Below are 22,342 nucleotides of genomic sequence, written 5' to 3' on the forward strand. Positions count from 1 at the left end.
CCAGCAGGCTGCTGGAGCACTTGCCTGGCAAAAGAGACAATGGAGTCATTCGTGTGTGTTTTTCTCCACGTGCCTGGCCAACAAACCCATCCCACAGAGCTTCATATTTGCAGTGCACACTCAGCATTCTGCAGCTAACAGGGGCTGAGAGACGATTCAGAGCTGATGATTTGCAACCAACTCTGCTTCCATCTGCTGTACTATGGCTCAGACAGCAGCGACAGAGGTGGCTGCGAGGTTTGAAGGAATGTCATCAGATGGATGTTTTTTTAAGCTGCTACAAAAAGAACATTAAACTTCTGACATGAGACTGAGTCTCAACATCCTGCACTAGTTGAGATTTCTACTGCATATCACACACACTGGGAAGGAAAATAATTACCTTTCTAACCTAATTTTTTTTTTTTTTTTTCCTAACAGGAGGCTGCTCAGCCTTTAACTGCCTGGAAGAGATTTCTGAAACCTGAAATCCCTGGTCTGTCCATGCTTCAGCCAGATGACTGTTGTTTAGGGAATGCTGGCTGTACTCAAGCCAATGCAGGGACTGGCAGCCACTGGTTCAAGACGTGACTGTGATTCAGAGATCTGGCTTCTAGACACTTTTTAAACCATTAGAGCACTACTCTTGATGTTCAAGACCCTGGGAGGTTTACTTAGGAAGAAGATATTGCCATTTCCATTAGGAAGATATTAAAACTACGTAAGGAAACTCCTTATTTTCTACAAAGCCTCAGTAAATCTCTTTCCCCTCTTGACTCCCACTTTCCCACATAGCTTTCTTTGCCTTTACATTTCTAAAGATAATTTTTCTTCATTTCTCACCAATGACACCTCTTGGACCATCACAGTGTCACCAGCCATACCCAGGCACAGGGGCTGGCACAGCTGGCCCTTAGCTGTGTGGCTCCCTCCTTCCCAGAGGTGGGGATGGCTCAGGCTCTGTTTTCCAAGGAAGACCTTCTTATTCCCATTTAGTCAACTTGAGTCAAGGATCAGCCAGGGAACCTCTAATAAAGTGATGGAGAACGGTGACAGCTATAGGATTAGCTCACAATAAATCATGCAGAAAGGGAAGGAAAGAATCTAGCTGCTTCTAGGAAGCTGCCAAATACCCCAGCATCATCTGTGGGGATCGTACTAGGAACAGAGCCAACAGCAGCTGGTCTGGACACTCCATCTGATTCAGTGCTTCTTCTTAAACCCTCATGTCTCTTCAGCAGCAGGAGGCTCTAGTCACCTGCTATCAGCCTGAGGCAGATGCCAGGAAGGTTTAATAGAAGGATCAAAGGTATTAGAGGTGGAGGGATGTATTTTGCTGGGACGATGTCCCTAGCTCTCTGTTGTCACAGGACTGCAATTAGAATCTTTATAGGAAACAGAAAATTAATAATATCCAGCAAGAATACGGCCTCTGTGAGCAAATAAAGTACCTGTGCATAAGTACTATACAATCTTCTGTTTCCAAATGGTTAATTCCTCATATAAACCAAGCTAGAAGCTTTCCAAGAGCAATTTCTCTTCCCCATTACGCCTGTCGCTCTCCTGGCCCCAGTTGGTTGCTTGCGTTTATAACGCAAGCCTGGACTGCCAGCATTTCCATTCCTTGTCAATAAACTCCCCCTCTGCAGCCTGCTGCCCACAGGAACTGCAGAAGAATGGCTTGCACTGGCAGTGCCAAGGCAGGGGTCCTTGCCAGGGTGCACAGGGGCTGATTTTCCATGGGCAAGGCTGCATCAGAGACCCATCTCTCCCTGCACATCCACACGAAGTGGTTGTGTCCATAGCCCCTCAGGCTCTCATCACTGGGCAGGCTCTGGCAATCCACAGCTGCTCACACAGCCCCATGGACCTACCAAGCCAAGAGACCATCTGCACCAGCCTGCTGCCTTCTGCTCGGCTGCTGAGGCCACGGCAGGCCAGGGTGCAGGGGACCAGGCTGGACTTGCTCAAAACCTGCCCACAGTCAGGTCTGGTCTGAGCATATGCTGTTTGTGCCTCTGCACACAGGCTACCTGCACTCATACAACAAAGAGAAGCCTTGCTGAGTAGGTTTCAAGCCATCTTGCCAGTGCTGTGCATCTGGGATTCATGAAAGCCTCAACAAGCAGACCTTGGAAAAAATGCACACTCAGCACTTCTTACAGGGAACGAGCAAGCTCTGATGGAGACCTCAGGAAAAAGGGAACTATGAGGCTTGCCCCTACACCACCCAGCAGCATCGATAGGTGCAAAACTCCACCAGCGTCAACTCAGCCTTGTATCAGTCTCACAGTGCCTGTGTCTGCTGATCCTATCAAGCTAAAGGGAAATCAACCTCCCTGATACCGCCAGAATTAAACTTGGAAAAGACCCAGCTGTGAATATGCTACCCCTGCACCCTTGCCAAAAGGAAGGGACTGGCTCTGTGCAGGGCTGAACTCGCTGCCTCTTCCTGCCATGGGGAGTTCTGGCTGTGCAGAGATGCTCCCTGTGGCCAGACAAGGTAGGCAGAGCCACACACTTGTGCAAATGGGGATGGAGAATTGCTGAGAAGCTTCTAACTTCCACTTAGTTGGTGCTGATTTCCCAGGTCCCTGCCTTGAAGAAAGCCCTCTGGAACAGGGCAGCCAGCCCCAGAGACACCCACACCCCGTGGCTCCAAACAAACATCACCTTTGAACATCATGTCAATATTACCCACCTTCCTGCAAGGTCAGTGAAGTAACATCTGGCCAGAGAGCAGGCTTGGATCGGGTTCCACATCAGCAGTGAGGCTGCAAATTCACAGGGAGTGAGAGCACTGCAAGGGATGCCTCAAACCTGCTGTTGCTGCTCCCTCCCTGGAAGAGCTGGGAAAGCAGCCAGGAGATGGAGGGCTATAAATCAAGTGTCATTTACATGGAGAAGGAAAAGCTGTGAGCACTGTTGTGACAGGAGGCCAGGACTCATGGCCTTGGTGTCCCTCCACACCACAGGTGACAAAGCTGATGGGAAGGGACCCATGGGCCATGACATGCCCTGTGCACTGATGTGAATATCCAAAACATTCAATGGCACATCTCCACACAAAAGTACCATGGGTAGGGATGCCAGCACCTGCCCATCTGCCATGTCCAGGCTAGAGGCTTGCTGATCTGTCACTCGAGCCACTGCAGAAACAGTGACACCCTCAGAGGCCCTTTCAGGGAGGAAGCAGCTTCAAGTCCCATTGGATAATGCTCTGAGGGAGTCTGTGAAAATTAAGTCCACTTATGGAAATGCTGGATCTCACCAGAATCAGGTATTTCTCCAGCACAGCACCTGTGGTCAGCACAGTTTGTGTACATGGCCACACAACAGACTCATCCGAGCACACCACCAGACACAGATCTGGGGCAGGGTGGTTTGCAGCATCTCCCAGCTGCAGAAACAGCTTCACAGTGTGACACACTGTCAGACAGAGCAGGGAACACTGAATGCCTTTGTCACGCATTGCCCCAGTGTATCAGGGATCCTTGATAAGGTGGGGAGAGCAGGACATGCTAACAGACAGGGAGGCAAACAGGGCTCGAAGGAACAAGGCTGGGCTCTCTATAGGGCTGGGAATGGCTGGTGCTTGGAGAGTCCAGCTGTGGAGGTGAGGAAGCTCTCGCTGCTGTTCAGGAAAGGACCTGAGAAAGCATGGACAGCACGTGCAACTGGGACAGAAAGAGTCGCACCCTCAAAAACAGGGTCTTGACCATTTTCAGTGCTGAACGGTGATTTCCATCTTGACACAGAGCTGCCAAAGGATGTGGGTTATGTGGCCAGGCCTTCCTGCATTGGTAGACAGTGATAAGACACCTCAGCTGCAGATGGAGCTGCCAAACGTGAAGGTGATGGAGCTGCTGCAGTCCTAACCAGCAAGGAGAAACCCTGCTTTCTTCTCCCAGGAAAGACCAACTCTCAGCTCTTCCCAGCCAAATTCCCATCAGTCTGCCTGCCCATAATTTTACAACTGTTTATCTAATCAAAGCTCATCCAGATATTAAGAGCTCAGGGGCACTAAGGGAAAACAGGAGCAGGCAGGGCAGCCAGCCTGTTTCTGCAACATGCTGCAGGAATTCACCACTGGCTGGTTCAAGGCTGGGCAACTCCATGCCCTGAAGCTAAATGTGTTCAGTGCCATCTCAGCAAGCTAAAGGGAATGTATTTGTGCAAGGAGCTCTGAGCAAAGGATCATCAGATCTAGAAACAAAATTCAGGCAGATCTTTGCCTCTGAGCCTTCAAAATGTGGGAGTTGGAAAAGGTTACAAGGCAGGGACCTCCAGAAAGCATACTGACCTGAGGCATCCCAATAAGGGTTGCTGCAAAGCGACTGGGAAAAAAATGAAACCTGCTCAATAGCATTCGAAAATGCTAGTGGAGAACTCAGCTTCCCTCCCTCTTCCCCTTCCCCTGTCCACCAGCAGCCAGCATAAAGATGTTCCCACATCCACAGGTCCTGCCAGGCTGGCAGGTCAGCAGGACAGCACCAGCTCTCGCTCTTCAACAGCTTCTCACACTGAAAGCCCACACTTTAGGCAGCTGCCCAGGTCAAGTCACAGCAATGCCTGGGGTCGATGCTGAGACCAACTTGCCAACTGCAGGGGAGTGTGTGTGCACAGGGTAGGGTGTGTGTTTGCTTTTTGCAATCACTGTCCAGTCTGCAGGGCTCAGACTGAAAGCACACTCAGGGTACTACAGTACTCTGACAGATTCAGCCCAGTGAGAGGGGAGCAGAGATTTGAGGGCTGTTAAATGGTGTGGTGACAGTGGAGGATGTTAGCCACTGCAGGTTCCTCTGGCTACTGGGTCTCCTTGGCTTGCTCAGCTTCTTGCAGAGGGGAACTGGCACTTCTGGAACCAACTGTGTTGCCTCCTACAAAGTCTGTAGATGTCCCATGGCCTGGCTGGTGCTGCTGCAGCCCCCTTTTGCTGACCAGCCAGCACACCACATCTCCTGACAGCATGAGCCTTGCAGTGGCACAGTTGGGTATGGTTTCTGCACAGGATCCAAGTCATACAGAGCCATTTCTCAAACTGTGTCCTTTGGCTCCCCTTCCCTTCCCTGCTCTCATGCCACACTGCATGCTCCCTCAGAGCATCACACTCTCCTTCCAACACAATAAACAAAGCATCATCTGTGCTCCCCAGCCCATTAAAACTATAAGAGAAACAAATGAAACCACATGTCCTAGTGCTACCTCCTAGAATGGGTGATCTCCTGTGAAGGTCACGGTGGAAGAGTTTATCCAAGCAGTGATCACTCTTTCCACATTTGTGTTGGAAGCCATGGGCAATTGGGAAATGGAGAACAGAGCAAGTCTAGACTGCAGAAGAGACATTTGGGGGTTGAACCCTATGTATCAGAGCTCTACAAGTGACTTTACTGGATAATTTACTGGAATGACATGGACTACAGACCTGCAACAGAGCAAAACTGAGATACCCAGAAGAAACCACAACAGCCAGTCTTGAAGCAAGGATCTCAGCATCTGGAGATGAGCATCAGGGGTGAGGGACAACCTCATAGAGCAGCAGCACGTGTAAGCTGCATTTAGCAATACCTCCCACCATCCAGACCTGCTGGAAGGATTTTACTGCCAAAGGGGCAGTTGTACCTGAAGAAAAGAAAAATTAAAAGACCCATGTGAATCAGTGGGGAAACTGCAGAAGGCTTGTGGTTGAATACAGATCTGTGCCATTGCTGCAGATCCAGACAGGAAACAGAGGCAGGGTGTCCCAGTTTACAACACTGCAAGCTCTGCAGGTAATGTATGGGAGAGAGTAGACTGGTCTGAACTGGGCAGCATAGGCTGTGACAATGGGGTTCAACTCTCCACTGACACCAGTCACTGCCTTCCATCCATGAATAGTTTACTGGGAGAAAAAAGTACCCTCCAGCTCTTAGGGTAGCTCCATGTGTCCCTGTTTTCAGCACCAGTGCAAGCTGTGCCACATAGGCAGCAGCAAGGCATGGCAATGTTAAACCCAGGCCTTTCAGGCCACTGGAGCTACCTGGTGAGATGTTTCCCCCTTCTCAGACTGCTAACAGTCCCTAACTGCTTTTTAACAAGGAAAGTTTTGGGCTTTTGCCCAGCTGCGCCTCAAAGCCTCAATGTAAAATAACCCCACAGAGGTATTTGAGGAGTTAAGATCTTCTTTGGGTATTCAGCTCCAAGGGGAAGTACTGGGAGTTAAGTACCTAATGCCTTTGTAGTTTCTTGGCTTCTGATACGGAGTCCTGGGAAGGACAGCTGTGTTTGCACTGGAATGAAGATGGAGGGTTTGTCATGCTCTCCATTAAAATGCTTGCAGGAAGCAAGGACCAAGAAAGAAAACCCGACATGCAACCTCAGCAGCTCCAGGAGTGTCCTGGCCACTGCCTGAGCACTCCCAGCCTCAGGCCTGACTGACCATCACCTGCACCAACACAGGCAAAAGTCCTACTGTTGATATATTTGTGGAGTTCTTATTGCAGGATAAATAGTAGTGTTGGAGTTCTGTGAGTGGGGACAAAACACAGGTGCAACGTGCTGCTAGAGAGAAACAGCCAGGCTGGGATGCCAGAGGGCTGCGGGACCAGCAGAGGCTGGATCCAAATGGCAGAGCCACCAAGACATGAATCTCTCCTGCAGGGACAGAGTTAACTCCAGGCGTGCTAAGCCCACTCCTTCCCCCTCCAAAACCTCTCTCACGTATCAGAGATTCTCAGGAAACTGTAGAAAGCCAAGAAGGACTACAGAAAGCATTCCTCATGAAGAGCCTGGCCCTCGGGAGCAGATGGGCTTCATTACTGCCTTGTTCTCAGCATTGGACTGGGCGGATTTTTCTACCATGTTGGTTTACAGCTACAGCACTTCATGTCTTCTTCAAACATGGCACATCTGAGGGCTTCTAGCCTGTGTTGCCTGACATCTTGGCTGACAAACACTGCTGTGCTGTGAGCACTGGCTCCTCAAAGGACAGCAGCTGCATCCTGGGCATCACAGCACAGGCAATCTGAGCTGGGCAAAACTACTCCATGGCAAAAACAAATAAAAGAAAAGAAAAATCCACACCATCTGAGGGTGTCTTAGATTTGTCATCCCTGCCTGTGCTTGCACCCTTAGCCAGGGTGAAGGCAGAGTAGCCCTCCTTATCTGGAAGGCTGAGGACATGTGTCAGCCAGCTGGAGGCATGACCCAGTCTCAGGGAGCGTTTGCTGGTCGAACCACGCTCACGTCCCAAGGCAGTGTCTGAATTTCAGCCTGAAAATACCTTTAAACAATGGGGAGGAACTGAGGACTAAAATAGGCTCTTTCCTGTTCTGGAAAAAAACCTCCCTGTTTTGCAAGGGTCTGTTAATATTTAAGTGTGTATTTATCTCCATTCAGGCCAGGTCTAGGTGCACTTGTAGGTTAAGGGACTTGGGCTCTGCAGTACCTCAGTCAAAACACTTATCAAACCTATAATCTCTATCAGTCTATGATCTCTACAATAATTTGTATACCCCTAAACAGACAAATCTTTAGGCAGAAGAATGGAGCTGACTGAGATTTCACAAGAGTAACCACAGATTTGGATGACAGCTCCAAACTTGAAAGACAAGATGTGGAACAATGAGAAGCGAGAGTTTCTCCAGGACTTGCTGGTGCTGAGAGATGTTAGGTTGGGCAACTGAAAGCACCTGAAAATTGGCAGAATTGTGGCATCAAGTATCTTCCATTATTCACTTTGGCACATCAGGGGGCTAAGAACCACACAACAATGAGATAGTTTCCTGAGACCTGTGACACCTGCTAAATGTGTTGGTGTGGCTTCTGGCATTGCTGCTGCTCATCCTCCTTCAACTCCTCAATCCTTCCCTCTTGGGCTGGTGAAGCGGCACCTCCACTCCAGGAGAGGTTGGAGAAGGCTTCGTTCTATCAGTGTCCAGAGGAGGTCAACTGATTGATGCAGGGGCAGATAAGGATGGAGAGAGGGACCTTACTGCTTTCTCACTCTGAATCCTTTCTGGAGCAGTATCACAACCTTGACACTACTACAGTCTGGTATCTCTCCTTGTGAAAGAGTCAGACCAAAGGCTATGTCTCACCTACAAAGCCCCATGAAATTCAACAGCTTATGCTGACAGCAGGTCATGAAACAACATGGGGAATGCAGAAGCCAACATTAAACAAATGTTGCTGAAAAGACCTAAGAAACAGCAGTTGGATGCTGCAGAATGGCAGAACCAGAGCAGAAATAAAGGACTGCTTTGTGATTGAGGGGGTTTCCTTCTTTCTTACTGGAGAAAACCTGCCAGCTCTCTGGATGTCAGTACAATTTCCCTACTCACAGTTTCCCTAAAGACCTACCATTGAGGTAGCCCCACAGCACTGGTCTGCAGAAATCTCAGATGCAGATGAACATAGGGCTTTAGCACTTGCCACTCACCTCCCTCTACCTCCTTTTGCTGTTCCCCCTTCTCTCTACCCCACATCTGTACTAGCAGAGTCATCCCAGCTCTCCCACTGTCACTAAAATCTGTGTGATGCTCCTGAGAACAGCAGTGATCAAAACTCTGATGTAGACAAGGATTGGCAGCCTCCAGTATCTCCTGCTGTGCCATCCTAGATGTGCTGCCTCCAGAGTGAGATAGAACAGTGTTCTGGGAACCCCACTGCTTATTCTCACCTCTCTGTGCAGAAAATGTACAGTGTGCAGAAGTCAGCACAGTTAATAGTACACTATTCCTGAAGGAAACAGCAGAGGAAGATCAACTCAGAAGACAGATGACAATCATGCCAATGCCAGGCAGGATCTCCTGGATTGCTGTGGGGTGACACCAATACAGCCAAAGCCTCCTAATGGCCCTCATCATTCCCTGAACCAAGCTGAGATGTCATGAGGTTTGCCCAGGAGCTGAGCATACCTGCCCATACCACCAGTCCAGATGCAGGAGGGCTGGAGATGCTGCAAGGTAACTGCTCCACCTAAACCCTGGAACTACACACTGTGGCAGTGTTTGGAAACTCCTGTGGCCAGTGTGCTCAACACCACTTCAATACCTTCCTGCAACGCAGACATCCTGCCCTTGGCCATGTGTCTGTGAGCCTGGAGTGAGGCAGCCAAAGGTCAACAGGACAGACAGGTCATCACCGACTTGAACAGAGCAAGGGAGAGTCCACAGGTGCAGCTGCACCCCAGGGCCAGGGAAGAGCTGGGACTACTGCCCATGTCTGCTCAGTGGTACAGCCACCGGCAAGGAAAGGCAACAAAAAGCAACCAGTGCCACAAAGTCAGGGCACACTCAAGCACACAAGCCCACACACGGCTGCTCTCCCTGTGGAGCACCAAGACTCATCCCAGCTCTCCTGAGTGCCAGCGAGGTTGGCACACACACCGAGCCCATTTCTGCCTCCAGGGAGGTACAACGGGGAATTCTGCCACTGACTTCAGTACAAACAAATTCAGCCCAGCACCAAAATAACCAACTCAGCAGCATTTGGGAGCAGAGTTATTTCAGCACAGCCTGGCGTGTGGGTGTTCCTGAGGCAGAACAAGAAAGCTTTATTTCAGCACAGCCATGGAGCTCAGTACAGACCACTCCGGTGTGCAACTGCCCAGACGGAGTTACAAGTGGGCAATGCAAATGGAAGAGTTAATTCCTGCTCCCCACACTGAGTGAGCCATTAGCACTCCCAAACTTAAAGGTTTCTGATTACATTATCTTTCTTCCCATGTTGTATTCCTTGTCCTGGTCACAGGATGGTTCAGTCTCTATGTGCTGTTAGCAAGGATTAATTCAGCACGTTACACGTAATGGGCTGTGGGTGGCCCAGGAAAGGCAACCTGCTCAATCCTGCTAATGATGGAGAAAGGATCTGACTGCTCCTGGGGGAAACTCACAGCATTGCTGCTTTTTTCTAGCATATTTCTTCATTATTACATGGAAACCAAATGACACCAGACAACTAGAACTCCAAATAACCTCAAGGCAACCATCACTTTAAAGATGACACTTTTGTTTGCAAATTGTTTACCTATTATTGTAACTTGTAACTTCTAAAATTCAAGTAATTGGCCTCGGTTTGCTTTCCTTTGGGATAAAAAAAATGAAACGACTTTTAGCTTGCTTCTTTTCTCTATATGGTAATAACCTTTCCTCTGCTAGTGTGAGTTTTTCACTGAACTGAAGAGGAAAGGAAAAACTGTAAACTGAGAAATAATAAGGGAAAGAAATGGCACAGAAATGAAGGCTGGACCCAGGGAGAAAACTATGTGGCTAGAAACTAAGCAGATTTTAGAGAACATGAATATCACTTAAACTCACCTCTTTTGTGAACCTTAAGGGGCAAATCACCATCCTCACAAATGGGCTCCCACTGAGTGACTAACACTACATGGTTCCAGTAGCTGGGGATCCCTACCCCAGATCTATCACCATCTACAAAAGTTTCAAAAATCACACTTGCCCCATATGAAGGAACAGATTTGCAGGGTGTTGCAATTCCTAAAACCCCAGCTGTCCAGCACTTCTCAAGGGAGCGCTCTAGACCCAAAATCCCTCAAACCCCTTGTGAGATGCCATCACCATTACTGTCACCTGGTTTTCTCTGACCTTTCACAGGCTTTCTTTTCATGGAATATGCTGAGTTGGAAGGGACCCACAAGGACCATCAAGTCCAACCCGTAGCCCTGCACAGGACCATCCCCAAGAGTCACACCATATGCTTGAGAGCATCATCCAAACACTTCTTGAACTCTGTCAGTCTTGGCACTGTGACCACTGCCCTGGGGAGCCTGTTCCAGTGCTCGACCACCCTCTGGGGAAAGAACTTTTTTCTAATATCCAACCTAAACCTCTCTTGACACAAGTTCAGGCCATTCCCTCAGATCCTGTCACTGGTCACCATAGAGAGATCAGTGCCTGTCCCTCCTCTTACCCTCATGAGGAAGTTGTAACTGCAATGAGGTCTCTCCTCAGTCTCCTCACACGGCTTCCCCATTGCCCTCCTTTGAACACTCTCTAAGAGCTTAGTATCTTCCTTACATTGTGGTGCACAAAACTGCCACAGTGTTCAAGGTGAGGCCGCCCCAGTGCAGAGCAGTGGGACAATCCCCTCCCTTGCCCAGCTGGAGATGCTTTGCCTGATGCCCCCCAGGACACAGTTGGCCCTCCTGGCTGCCCAGGGCACTGCTGACTCACCCAACTTTCCTCACGGGAACTCTGTGAAACAGAGTTGAGATCAGGAAAAGGATTAAAGTCAACTCAGCACAGAAAGTTTTGCTGACGTAGACCTGCAGAAGTCCCTTTTGAAAAACAGTCCTGAAAAGACCCACATTTTCCAGTCAGATGCTAGAAAGAGTATCCTGTATAAAACACAATCATCTCTCCATTAGGAGACCTGAAGGTTAAAGCTGCTTCAGCGCTGCACTTTTTACTGAGCAGTTCCAATATAAAATTAAGATGCATAAATTATTTCTTTTATAAAAAAATTACTAAGGAATACAATACTGATTGTAGTCTTCTGGGATTTCTGAATTCATTTGACAAACTTCACATGCTCATCTAGAAATAAATGCTTGCTGAAACCCAACTCCTTTTCAATCTTACTCAGCCAACAAGTTATGCCTTTTTTTATTTTTAGTGAAAAAACACATTAAAGTGATGGAGCAGCCCCTATAAAAGGAAAAATCGCATTTCATTTAGTCCACACTGATAAAATTCCATTAACATTTCAGTCAAATCAGTCTTCTGAATTTTAAGATGTAACTTTAAAGGCCCCATTGATGGATTGCTGCTGTACTCAGGAAACATTAGTACATTGTTAAAACGGCAGGAATTACCCAATAACGTCTCTAAGGGAAGAGGAGCTAATTTCCCCAAAAGAGCAGAAATCGGGCAGGGAAATAAATTACCCCTCCAGTACAAAACTGTTTATATTTTAGTTCTGAATTGTTTCCCAGTGTGGAAGAAATTTTTAAGAGCGGACGCTAGAGAAGTCCCTTGAGCCATTCAAACCGATTCCCAGGAATTTCAGTGACGGCGGGTGTAAGTGGGCACTTGCGGGACAGGGTAGCTCCCCTTTCCAGTCCCAACCCCGGCACAGCCTCGGCAGGGCTGCACGAAGCCGAGCAGTTTCATGCCCCGCCGGGGCACCGAACGGGACATCCACCCGAAAGAAGGCGGCTTGAGAAATGACACGGGAGTTTCGCTGCGGAACAGCATCGCCGGGACGGTACCGCCGGTCACACGCTGCGGGCGAGGGCAGCGGCGAAGTTCAATGGTCCCAGCCGAGGGATGTGCAACCCCCGGCGAGTTCACCCCAACTTCAACCCGCCGGCGGACCGGCCGCCTCTCGCCGACTCCCGAGGGTTTCCAGGAGCAAAGCGCTGCCAACCGTGCGGGGCTCCCCCGCTCCGCTCCGCCCGCACCCTCCCCTGGCCCCTCCGCCGCTCCCGCCGGGGGTCCCGCCGAGAGCGCGGCGCTCCCCGGACCCACCTGGGCTGAGGCTGCTCTGGAAGTAGAAGAGGACGAGCAGGAACGAGCCGAGGCCGGCGGCCAGCGCCAGCCGCGCCGCCAGGCTCCGCCGCATCCTCGGCCGCGGCCGGGCGGCGCAGCGCCCGCGGCCAGGGCCGGCCGAGCCCCGCCGACCGAGCCCCGCGGCCCCGCCGCCCCGTGCCGCTCCGCCCCGCTCCGCTCCCGGGGCCCCCGCTCCGCGCCCGCCGCCGGCAGGAAGTGACACGGGGCGGCTCAGCCGCGGGAAGGGGAACTTCGCCCCCCGAGTGCCCCGCTGGGCTCGCCCCGTCCAGCCCCGCCGCGGGGGCGGGAGCCGGGGGTGCGGGGCTGGGGCGGGGGGGTTTTCCTCGCCCGGTGCCGTGTCCGCTCCCTGCCAGCGCTCGGGAGTGCGCACTTCCCTGCCGAGCTCCCGTCACGGCTTTAAAACTCCCCGAGGGGAAGGGAAGAGTCGCTGATGTGCTGGCAGACTCGGGAGTTTCCTGATGACTTTTCTCAGCACGGTCAATGCTTCGTAAGCACAGCAAAGTTTTGTGGCCTTAAAATACACCTCTTCTTCTTCAGTTTGAATATTTTTTTGGCTACCTCCAGCCCTGCAGACTTTTACTGAAAGCAATAATAGTTCTGACTAATTCTACCTCAAGCAATAAATTTCTATAGAAGGAGGACATAATTTTCTACTACTCTTGCCATGTTTTTGGAAAGCAGGAGTGCAAAGTTCTCTTACTGCATCCTCTATCCCCCAGGCTCTGTAATCACAGGCAGAACCAGCCCTGAGCTTATGTTGCCCCAGTTTTGAAATAGCAGTAATGCTCTTCAGCCAGCTCTGTAAAACACTCGAGATCTACTCAAAAGCCACCTGCCAAATTAGAGAGCCAGGCTGAGAGCTGGATTCCCACTGACAACGCTCATTCCCTGTTTCTCTTCAGCCCCCAAACACTTAACGTTAAGAAAAAAGAGGACAGCTGAAGGAGGAGCCCCTGGGAACGATAAAGAAAGCCTGGGTGTCTGCACATGTTGGGCTTCATTCTGCCCTCATTTAGGACAGAGTAAACCAGGAGGAGAAATTCATTGCAGTGAAGGAGGCTGAAATGAAGTTTAAATCACACACAAGATTTTGCAGGCCAAGTTAAGCTATGACCATGGAATTACACAGCTCTTTAAAGCCCCTGTTGGATGGTCTAGAGAGAGGCAGTAGAAATGAGACCACAATGAGACTGTAATATACCTCCTTGCAAGGGCACACCAGTGTGTGCAGTAATCAGCTGGAAAAATAACCTCAGCATCAGAGCCTGTCCCTGTTTGATACGTGCAGGAAGGGACTGTGACCCCTGCCACGGGCAAGTGAGACATGGTGCTAGGGGAGAGCTGCTGGCTGGGAATGGCTCTGCAGATGCAGCTTGCTCTCTGTTGCAAGGGGTGCAGTAATTTTGACCCCTTAGTGAGTGTGCAAAGATTTGGGCTCCCCCTCACTTGCGAAGATGGGCTGAGAGACCACAGAGACAAAGGGGTTGGCTGAGTCCAGGTAGTGAGGAGAGCAGCCTCAGAGAGGAGTAAAGACTTACAGGTTTTGTCAGCATTAGAAGAGACCAGAGTGGTTCTATGGGTGTCCTCAAAGGCATGTCTGGTGCTGCTGTTCTTGGGGACAGAGGGAGGTTCAGAACCTGAAAGCATATCCAGCCTTTGCAGTGGGAACCCCCTTCCAGTAGCTTTTCAGGAGGTGGATGGTGTACTCAGGACTGTTGGTGAATTTTTCATTATCTGCATCTCATAGTACTGAAACACCAGGAAGTCTAGCCCAAGGCTCTTAGAGGAGCTAATAAAAATAATCATCCCTTTGGCCCAGCCTCCCTGGGTTCACCAGGGAAATAAAAACTGTAGAACTGACCAAACTTCACCCATAGTTGGAAATTCCCTTGAAAGAAAATACAGTAAAACATCCCTGTTGAAACTCAGACACTGACCTGTTGAGTCCTGCTGCCTGCTGTCTGTATTTCATACCCGGGGGGCAGGACCAGGGCCATCTGTGATCACATCAGATATGCGAGGCTGGTCCTGCAGCAGTGGGAGGTGAACGTGCTGCTCAGATCCGCAGGGCTAGAAGGGGAAGCACACCATGACGATTTCATAGGATTCCTATGTGGACTCAGCTGCAAACGCACCCTTTTTAGAAGGATAAACACATTTGCAAGGGGGAAGAGATGCATTATGGTAAGGACTGACTGGTGGCAATGGCACCAGCTGCTGGGAGGTCAGGACTTTTTTTGTTGCCTATTTCTGTGTGTCTGATAAAGCTCCCTGGTCACACACGCTGCTGTCTCATACCATCCCCCTCCCCCTGCAGCCCCATCATACAGAAAAGAAAGAGCAGCTCCAGCCCTTTAAGGCAGACAACAGTGGCTGGCCCTTACCTGAGAAGAAAGGTGACCCCAGATGTGTAGAAGGGCAGAAGATTAAGTTCCCAGAGTCTCAAATTATTATCCCAAGCTATCTCTAAGGGAATCATCAGATTCAGTCTGCACTGGAGAAGCTCCTCTCTCCCACCCCAGCACCACTGGTGGCTAGAGAACAGATGCACAAAGCACACGTGAAAATACAACTGCTCAGCAGCACAGGTGAAATGAATCTGGACAGACACTGACCCCGTCTCTGTTAATCTGCCACTTTACCAGGTTAATTGGAAGAACCGAGAAATGAGTCTTTGCTAAGGAATGGCAATGGCTCCTTCCCTGACAGGCTGTGAAATCCTCATGGAAGGGTCACCCTGCTCCTGGTCTGCACTGCCTCACACCATGGAGTTCAGACCATGGGTGGAGCTAATTATGACTGTAAAAGCAATACTGATAACCAAAAGTAACAGTAACAGTCAAAAGGTACTAGCAACACGGTGCAGAAGAAAATTACTTGTTACTGCTGAGGTCTGAACTGCAGCTGACTTGGAGGTGAAGAGGGAATGCTGTTTGCCTGCAGAACGATGCTGTGCCTTTGATGCAGTGCATGCTTGATTCCCTCCCTGCTCATTAGTAGTGCTCATTACTGTCTCCTCAGCAGGTTTCTCCCACATGCCTTGCTTTTTCCGAGGACCTTGGTGCCACTGAGTGAGATTAACCCCAAACTTTGGTCTGATGACCACGTTGAATAGAAATTAAGCAGCGCCCAGTTTCAGCTGAAAACTGAGGAATCTGTTGAACTCCTCCCCGAGTTCTGGTTGTCCGGCGACTGTGAAAAAGAGCCTTTCTAGGGGATGTTTTGGTTTTGCACCCAGTTGTTTAATTCTGGAGCCTGGATGCCACAGAAGCAGTTTACCCCGGCCTCATACCAGTGAGACTCCCATCTGCTGGTGGACCAGCACCGGTGCACTGACTGTGCTGCCACAGCCCCGGGGTTCACCAAGGGAGTAAAGGCTTGGGAAGAGATGTAGGGAATGGCACTGATGCAGTACAGGCTTCCCTCAGAGATCAGAAGAGATGACCATGGGTAATCTCTTCTCTGTTTCCTAAGAACTGCGTTAGACGTTGTCCTACCTCCGGGATTTCCATGGGCCCCAGTGTATCTTGATACTCAATGCTTTGTTTTAAATTTTATGGCATCACTGTAATGTGCTGGCTGAGAGGGACCTTGCAAAGCCCCAGCCCATGCCCTGCTTGAGCAGATGTGTGTTCAGCTGGTTCTGGAAATTTCCCTGAGAGGGACACCTAAGATCTTGCCAAGCAATCCCTTCCAGGTCTAGAAACCCTCAAAAAAATTTTCCTGCCACCTTATCTGAAACATCCTTGTCAAAACTGGGACCCATGATATTTTGCTCTGAAAGACGAGCAGGGTGCCAGGTTCTGTCCCACATTTGTATTAGCCAGGAAAGGTCACTGCTGCTGATAGCACTAAGGTGGAATACTTGCTTTCTCAAGCAGTGCATTGATTTCCCATCATCTCCTGTAGTCCTTTGCACCTGCAAAATGCAAGTTTTCAAATATTATTTCATAAGAACATGAGTCTTTATGCTCACTTTGCACCAATACCCAACAGCCATAGCTAACAGCAGCAGAGAATCATGCTGGGGTGGACTTTTTACCATTAAGTGCTGGAGTAAATATTACCAAGGTCAGTATATAAAAGAAACAGGTTGGATAAAAGGTAGAAATGACATTAAATACCTCTGGAGAAGTAAATGGAAAATTATTATAATAATAACAGATAATAAACCAAAAGGCTTGATAGGTCTTTTAAAGTCTATGGCCAGATTTTGACACTTGTTCATGTAAAGTTGCATTGCTGCCTCGAGAAATCTCCTTGAGTTTAGGGTTATAAGGCAGAGAAAAAGCAACCAAAGTCATTTCACATCCTGGGGAATCCCACTGATTTGTAGGTTTGACAGTGTACGTTGCCCAGAGTTAAGCAGGTTCATGTGCCTTGTCAGAAAAAAAAATACTAAGGGTTAGAATAGTGCAAATAGCATCTGATCCAGAGAAGTCATTATTGTAACCTGGCTAATTCCGTAGCTTGCTGTTTCCACGTCCCACTGTCCTCCCCTTGAAAAAAACCCACCCTAATGACTTCCCAGGAATCCTTTTGCAATGATCTCCTGATGTCCTTGAAAATTTCCTTAGAGACCAAGAAACTAAAAACTGGGCTCTCTCTTCTCATTTTGAAATGCTGGCCTCTGTCAAAATAGATTTCAAGGGATCATTCCTTTAACTTTCTTGCTGTCACAGTTTAAAAATAAAATAAAAAATAAAGCAGCAGCTGTTTTCTTTTAAAAGCACCAGTGGTGATGGGAGCAAACCAAATTACAGGCTCTGAGGACTATTCTCTGCCTGCATCTACTGGAAATTCCATTGGTAAAGATGGAAACTCCCATCAACCTTTTTATTCAGTGGTGGTGACTGGGGACTTTGTTGCCTTTTGTACCAGGCATTTATATTTCACTGGTTTATATACTGTTCCCAGCTGGGAGCTCGTTTTCTGCTGATGCCTGATTTAGATGCTCACATGAGCAAGGGATGTGATTTACAGGTACACACTGGAAAGCCAATTGACCTTGATCTTAGCACAGCATTGGGAGCTGCAGTTACTTCGACAGCAAGAGCAGCAAACATGTCAAGCCTCCCACTAGGAGCACAGTCGGTGTTTGCTTCCTGCTCTGCTGTTCCTGGCACACTCACAGCAGAAAGCCACAGCCTCTGTCCCTGCTGCCCAAAACAACTGGTCAGCTCTGCCTGCCATCCCTGTGAGAGCTTCTCAACACAACTCAGAGGGAGGAGACGGAGGGAAGTAATTTTCCTACTGTGTTACACGGATCTCCTGCGAGCAAGGCTGTGCACAGAGCAGGGACTTGCAGGCTCAGTGCTCGTTTTTACTGTCTGATTATGGTGGCTGGGAAAGAAGAGTTAGAGCATCTCAAGCACAAATGGGTCTTGTAGGAAAAACATGCATTTCAAGTCTCCTCCAGAAGTAGGAATTTTCCCTCTCATTCCTTAACCTACCTGTGGCTTCCTCCAAGGAAGAACTGTATCTGCAATATCATGAGGGCTCTGAAAGGAAGGGTAAAAACTGTTGAAATAGACCCCATAGGATTTTACCTGGCTCACAAACACCTGACTCAGAATAGTTACATTGTCAGACTATTCACAGGACCTAAATTACCTTCCCTTGTAGATTTCTCAGTATTAATGGTCACTGAATATTCAATATTTATTAAAAATATTTTCTGTTTTAGTCTTACCTTGTGCTGCAAATCCCAACAAAATAACACTAAATTCTGCTGTGGGGAAAAAATTACAAAAAGTGAAGGAACCTGGTCCTGAGGAAAGAGGAAAAAGAAAAAAGACAACTATATAAAAGGACATTTTCAAAGAAACATGTGTGACTTAGGTGTTGCCCTCATTGACCATGTCTAGATGAGTTTTGGGGTTCCTAAATCTCTTTAGTACTGCTGAAATATTCCCTCGTGACTAAAAACAGAGTTTCTTGTTTACTGAAGGAGGCACGATTAAAATAATCATCACCATCTAAATACCATTTGTGAGGCAGTATCCTGCACATACTGCCACGAAGTTAAACCCAGGTTTGTTACTGCAATTTTAGGCATAAAGAAGTAATTGCATATGCCTGGACATGACAGGGCTGGTCAAACCCAATTCAAAGAGTTTCTATTTCATGGAAACCCTGGCTGAAAAGGCATATAAATATTCTTAGTCCAGCATTCTTAGTCCAGCACTTTTTCATGACACTCTGTGTTTTCACTGTTCTAGGAAGCCTGAGATACTATTTTTATTTAGACTAAAAATAATAAAGGCTTTTCTCCATTCCTCTGGGTGTCCTAATTGAATTATATCTGCATTAGGAAACTCCAGCACTGCTAAACTCAGACAGCCACAGTCCCATAATGTCTACGAGGTGTATCAAGGAGGCATGGTTTCTTCCTCCTCCAGAAACTCTATCCAGAGATGTCTTTTGGAAAAAGTTTGGTCCTGGAAAGGTACCAAATCAGCTTCGTATGAAGTGGAGGACGCTCATTCCAAATCTCTGAGCCACTGCAGAGAAAGCCAAGCCAGCTGGCTTATCTCTTTCATACAGAAATCTTTCAAACAAGGACTTCACTCCAGTGCTCAAGATAGACAGAAGGGAACAGGGCATTGGATTTGCAGCTGGAGCTCTTATTACTACCACAATTAGTTAAGGATAACCCAGCCCAACTAGCCCTGCAGTCTACAACCCAAACTACTTAGATCAAAGGTTTGCAGGTAGTGCCTTAGACTCTTTTTGCAGATGTTAGCTCTGGCGTGATGATTCATCAGTTTCTGCATCATGTGCTCCCAGGAACTTAAACCTGTGAGTCCCAGCCTTAGTTTGCAAATGTTCTTAGTTGAAGCCCAGTGAGAATATGGCTGTCCCCTCCTATGGGCTACCCCGGAGGTAGCAACATGACCTACAAGGTGACATTCAATTTAGGCACAAATAGTTTGGCTGCTTGAGTAACTGGTGCTCTGCACTGCTCAGGGCATGGCCAGATTCCCTCTCAGAGCACTTGGCTTGTAAAGTTAGTACTGCTGAAAATGTTCAAGAACAGCCTGACTGCTACCAAACCTATATATTGATGGCAGCTAACTCGTATACTTTTAAAGAGGTTGTTGTATTTCCAGCTGGTTGCAATGAGACAGGCTCTACCCTTTTTGATGTCATTAAAATAATCCACAGAAACACCCATGAGCCTGACCTTCTCTGAAGTTTACAATCAGTGAGGGAGGGAGAGAAAAAGCTAATTCATTTCTACAGATGTTCTCAGCAATAGTGTGATTTCAGCAAAGCCAGAGAGAATTCCAATGCCTCTCTCAGCTGAGGAAGAAAGCACAGTCATATGCCTTGCCCAAACCCTCTTTCCAATGAACAGTGCAGCCAGTGTCACTGGAAAAAAAATTTAAAAATGAAGTAAGTAGGGTGTTGTTGTGTTTTTTTCTTTTTTTTTTTTTTTTGGCTGTTATTTCTGCGGTTACAGCTAAAAGCAGCAGTAGCAAGTTACAGCAGAAACTGAATATGCTACTGTGCAGAGGTTCAATTCAGTGAACTGGGCAGCCTTAAATTGCTTTTTAAACTTCATAAATGAAACAAAACATGATTATCTCTTTCGGTGGGGGCATGTTCAGAAAACACCACCTGGACACAGTACAAGACAGCTCAGGCGTGTGTTGCGAAGTTTAAAACCTGAAGCAATCAGAACTGCACTGAAGCTTACTCTGTTTTACTTCCATTTGGCATCCTGGAGCTAATGGAGTGGAGGAGCTTGAACAAAGTGCTACAGTCAGCCTAGCCTCTCTGTGGCTTATGCCCTGAAATGCCCCTGGCCAACAATATCGTACTGCAGTCCTCCAGTCCTTTGGAGCATTCTCCCAAATGTGGGATGGGGACTAAAGCCACCCCCAGCCTCCCGCTTTTAACAGAGCAAGACTAGGAATACCTAATAATTAGTGAGGAACTAAAAAACTGCTGCTCAAATTGCAGGGGTGGCAGAAAAGAGCATGCTCTGAATGAAATATAAATCCGTACTGTACTGCAACATGGCTCTCATCCAAGTTTGCGTGGAGTGTGTAGGCTGAAGCTCCCTGTTCAGAGCTCCCCTTAACACCATGAAGCTGGTGAGAGCCAGGGGTGTTGCTCTGCCTCAGCTTTCTGCTAAAGGGGGTCAAATCCCTCTGGGCTGAAAGCACTGAGTTCATGTCACTTTTTAATGATGTCCACAGACCATGTGGAAAAGCTTCGTGCTGCCCAGCAAAGCAGCTGAAACTGAGCTGTAAGATAATCAGAGAGAGGGAATCATGGTTATACATTATCTAGAAATATGGATGGCCCAGAATATAAACTCTGGCTCCATGCAAGGAAAAGATTAGGAATTGGGGAGAAAATGTAATAAAGGTCTATTATTCTGACAGTTAATTCTCATTCACACTTCGGTGCAGAATATATGTCTTTACTGTAGTCCTATACTTTTTATTCCCAGTCCTCTGTGTGTGTCTGTGTGTGTGTGTGTTTAAGCAGCTGTGTGGTGTTTAACTGCCTGCCAGGTTAAACCATGACTATTGTCCTCTCCTATTCTGGTCCCTTAGCTGTATTTTCTCTGCTAGTTGTTTTGTAGCCAGCCAAACTATTCCTGCAGAGCCCAGCAAAGATTCATGGTGCTAAACCAGCCAAGCATGCAGTCAAGACGAATACTGGCTTTCTCAAGACTCCTCTGAAGATGTCCAAAGCTTGACAGAGTGGGCATGACTCCATGGATCTCGTGAGCTACTGCCTGACTACACAGGAATTTATAGTTGTGCGGTTGCTACAGCTTTAGCTGAAGAAGAGACATACTTAACTAGTTTTCCAATGAAATCTTAATTGGACTATGCAGAAGCCAAGAAAAGAAAACCATTTTCAGCTGAAGTCTCCCAAATGTATTCTGCAATCAGTCAGGAGAGAAGAGAGAAACCTAATCCTAAATCACAGTCTCTGTGACCAGGGTTAGGAATGACAGTGAATGACACAAAGCAAAATCTCCTCATCTTGAATGCAGTGTCTCAAACACCTGTCCCGTGTTCAAAGAAGTCTGATCTGTGATTTCCTGTTGATGTTTGTGAGTGTGACAATGAAACTTAAAAACTGCTATGAGAAAACTGTAAAGGAAAAGGTATCAATCAACAGCAGCATGAAACCACTTCATATTCTTCTCTAATGTGTTAAATAATGGCTGAAGAAAGTAAAAATATGCAAAGGCTGAACAAAATATTAGACTGTACAGAAACACATGGCAGTGCTAAAATTATCAGCTTTTTGTGCATGGAGAAGTAGTACTAGGTCTATATGGACTTAGCCATCACAACTTTCCGTCCAGTCCAGCTTTTGAAACAATTAATCTCATGGAAGCCAGAGCAGGAAATCCTGCTGGGGAACCAAATGTTTTAAAAACAGTACTTTGGTGAAAGATCCAAGAGCAGTGAAAGCAAATGCACCTGACTTTCTGGGCTGCACTCAGCAAAAGCCCCCATTAGTTGCAGTGACAGATGTGAGTATCTCTCTTCTCCTGTACCAAGTCTCTCTTGCCAACTTTAAATCATATTAAGTGATATTCAGTAAACAACATATTAACTAAGTAGGAGAGAAAAAAAAATCTTTCCTTGCCTTGTTTCAGATATCTGGTTTTCTCCTCCTCCAAAAAAAAAAGACCTTCCAGCTACCTACCCCCAAGAATATTGGCTGTAAAATCAATTATCAGTCTGAAGAAACCTGAAGAAACTCATCTAGCACAAGCATTCCGAGGAGATTGGTGTCCATACCCTCTTCAGACACAGAAGGTGCCATTTCTAAAGTACAGGACTTGCTACTAAATCAGCACCTGAACAACCCCA

General features: G+C 47.8%; 1 protein-coding gene across 1 annotated transcript in view; it reads right to left on the reverse strand.

Annotated features, from left to right (window-relative positions):
- Window positions 1–12,560, reverse strand: part of CHST13 (carbohydrate sulfotransferase 13) — a 28,852-nt gene extending 16,292 nt beyond the window's left edge. Inside the window, exon 1 of the mRNA XM_050313019.1 lies at window positions 12,450–12,560. Within this exon, the coding sequence (XP_050168976.1) occupies window positions 12,450–12,543 (94 nt within the window). The 5' untranslated portion in view covers window positions 12,544–12,560. The remainder of the gene's footprint in view (window positions 1–12,449) is intronic.
- Window positions 12,561–22,342: the final 9,782 nt, after the last annotated feature.

This window comes from Myiozetetes cayanensis, unplaced genomic scaffold (assembly GCF_022539395.1).
Source record: "Myiozetetes cayanensis isolate MyiCay16 unplaced genomic scaffold, myiCay2020 scf18, whole genome shotgun sequence".
Classification (NCBI taxonomy): domain Eukaryota; kingdom Metazoa; phylum Chordata; class Aves; order Passeriformes; family Tyrannidae; genus Myiozetetes; species Myiozetetes cayanensis.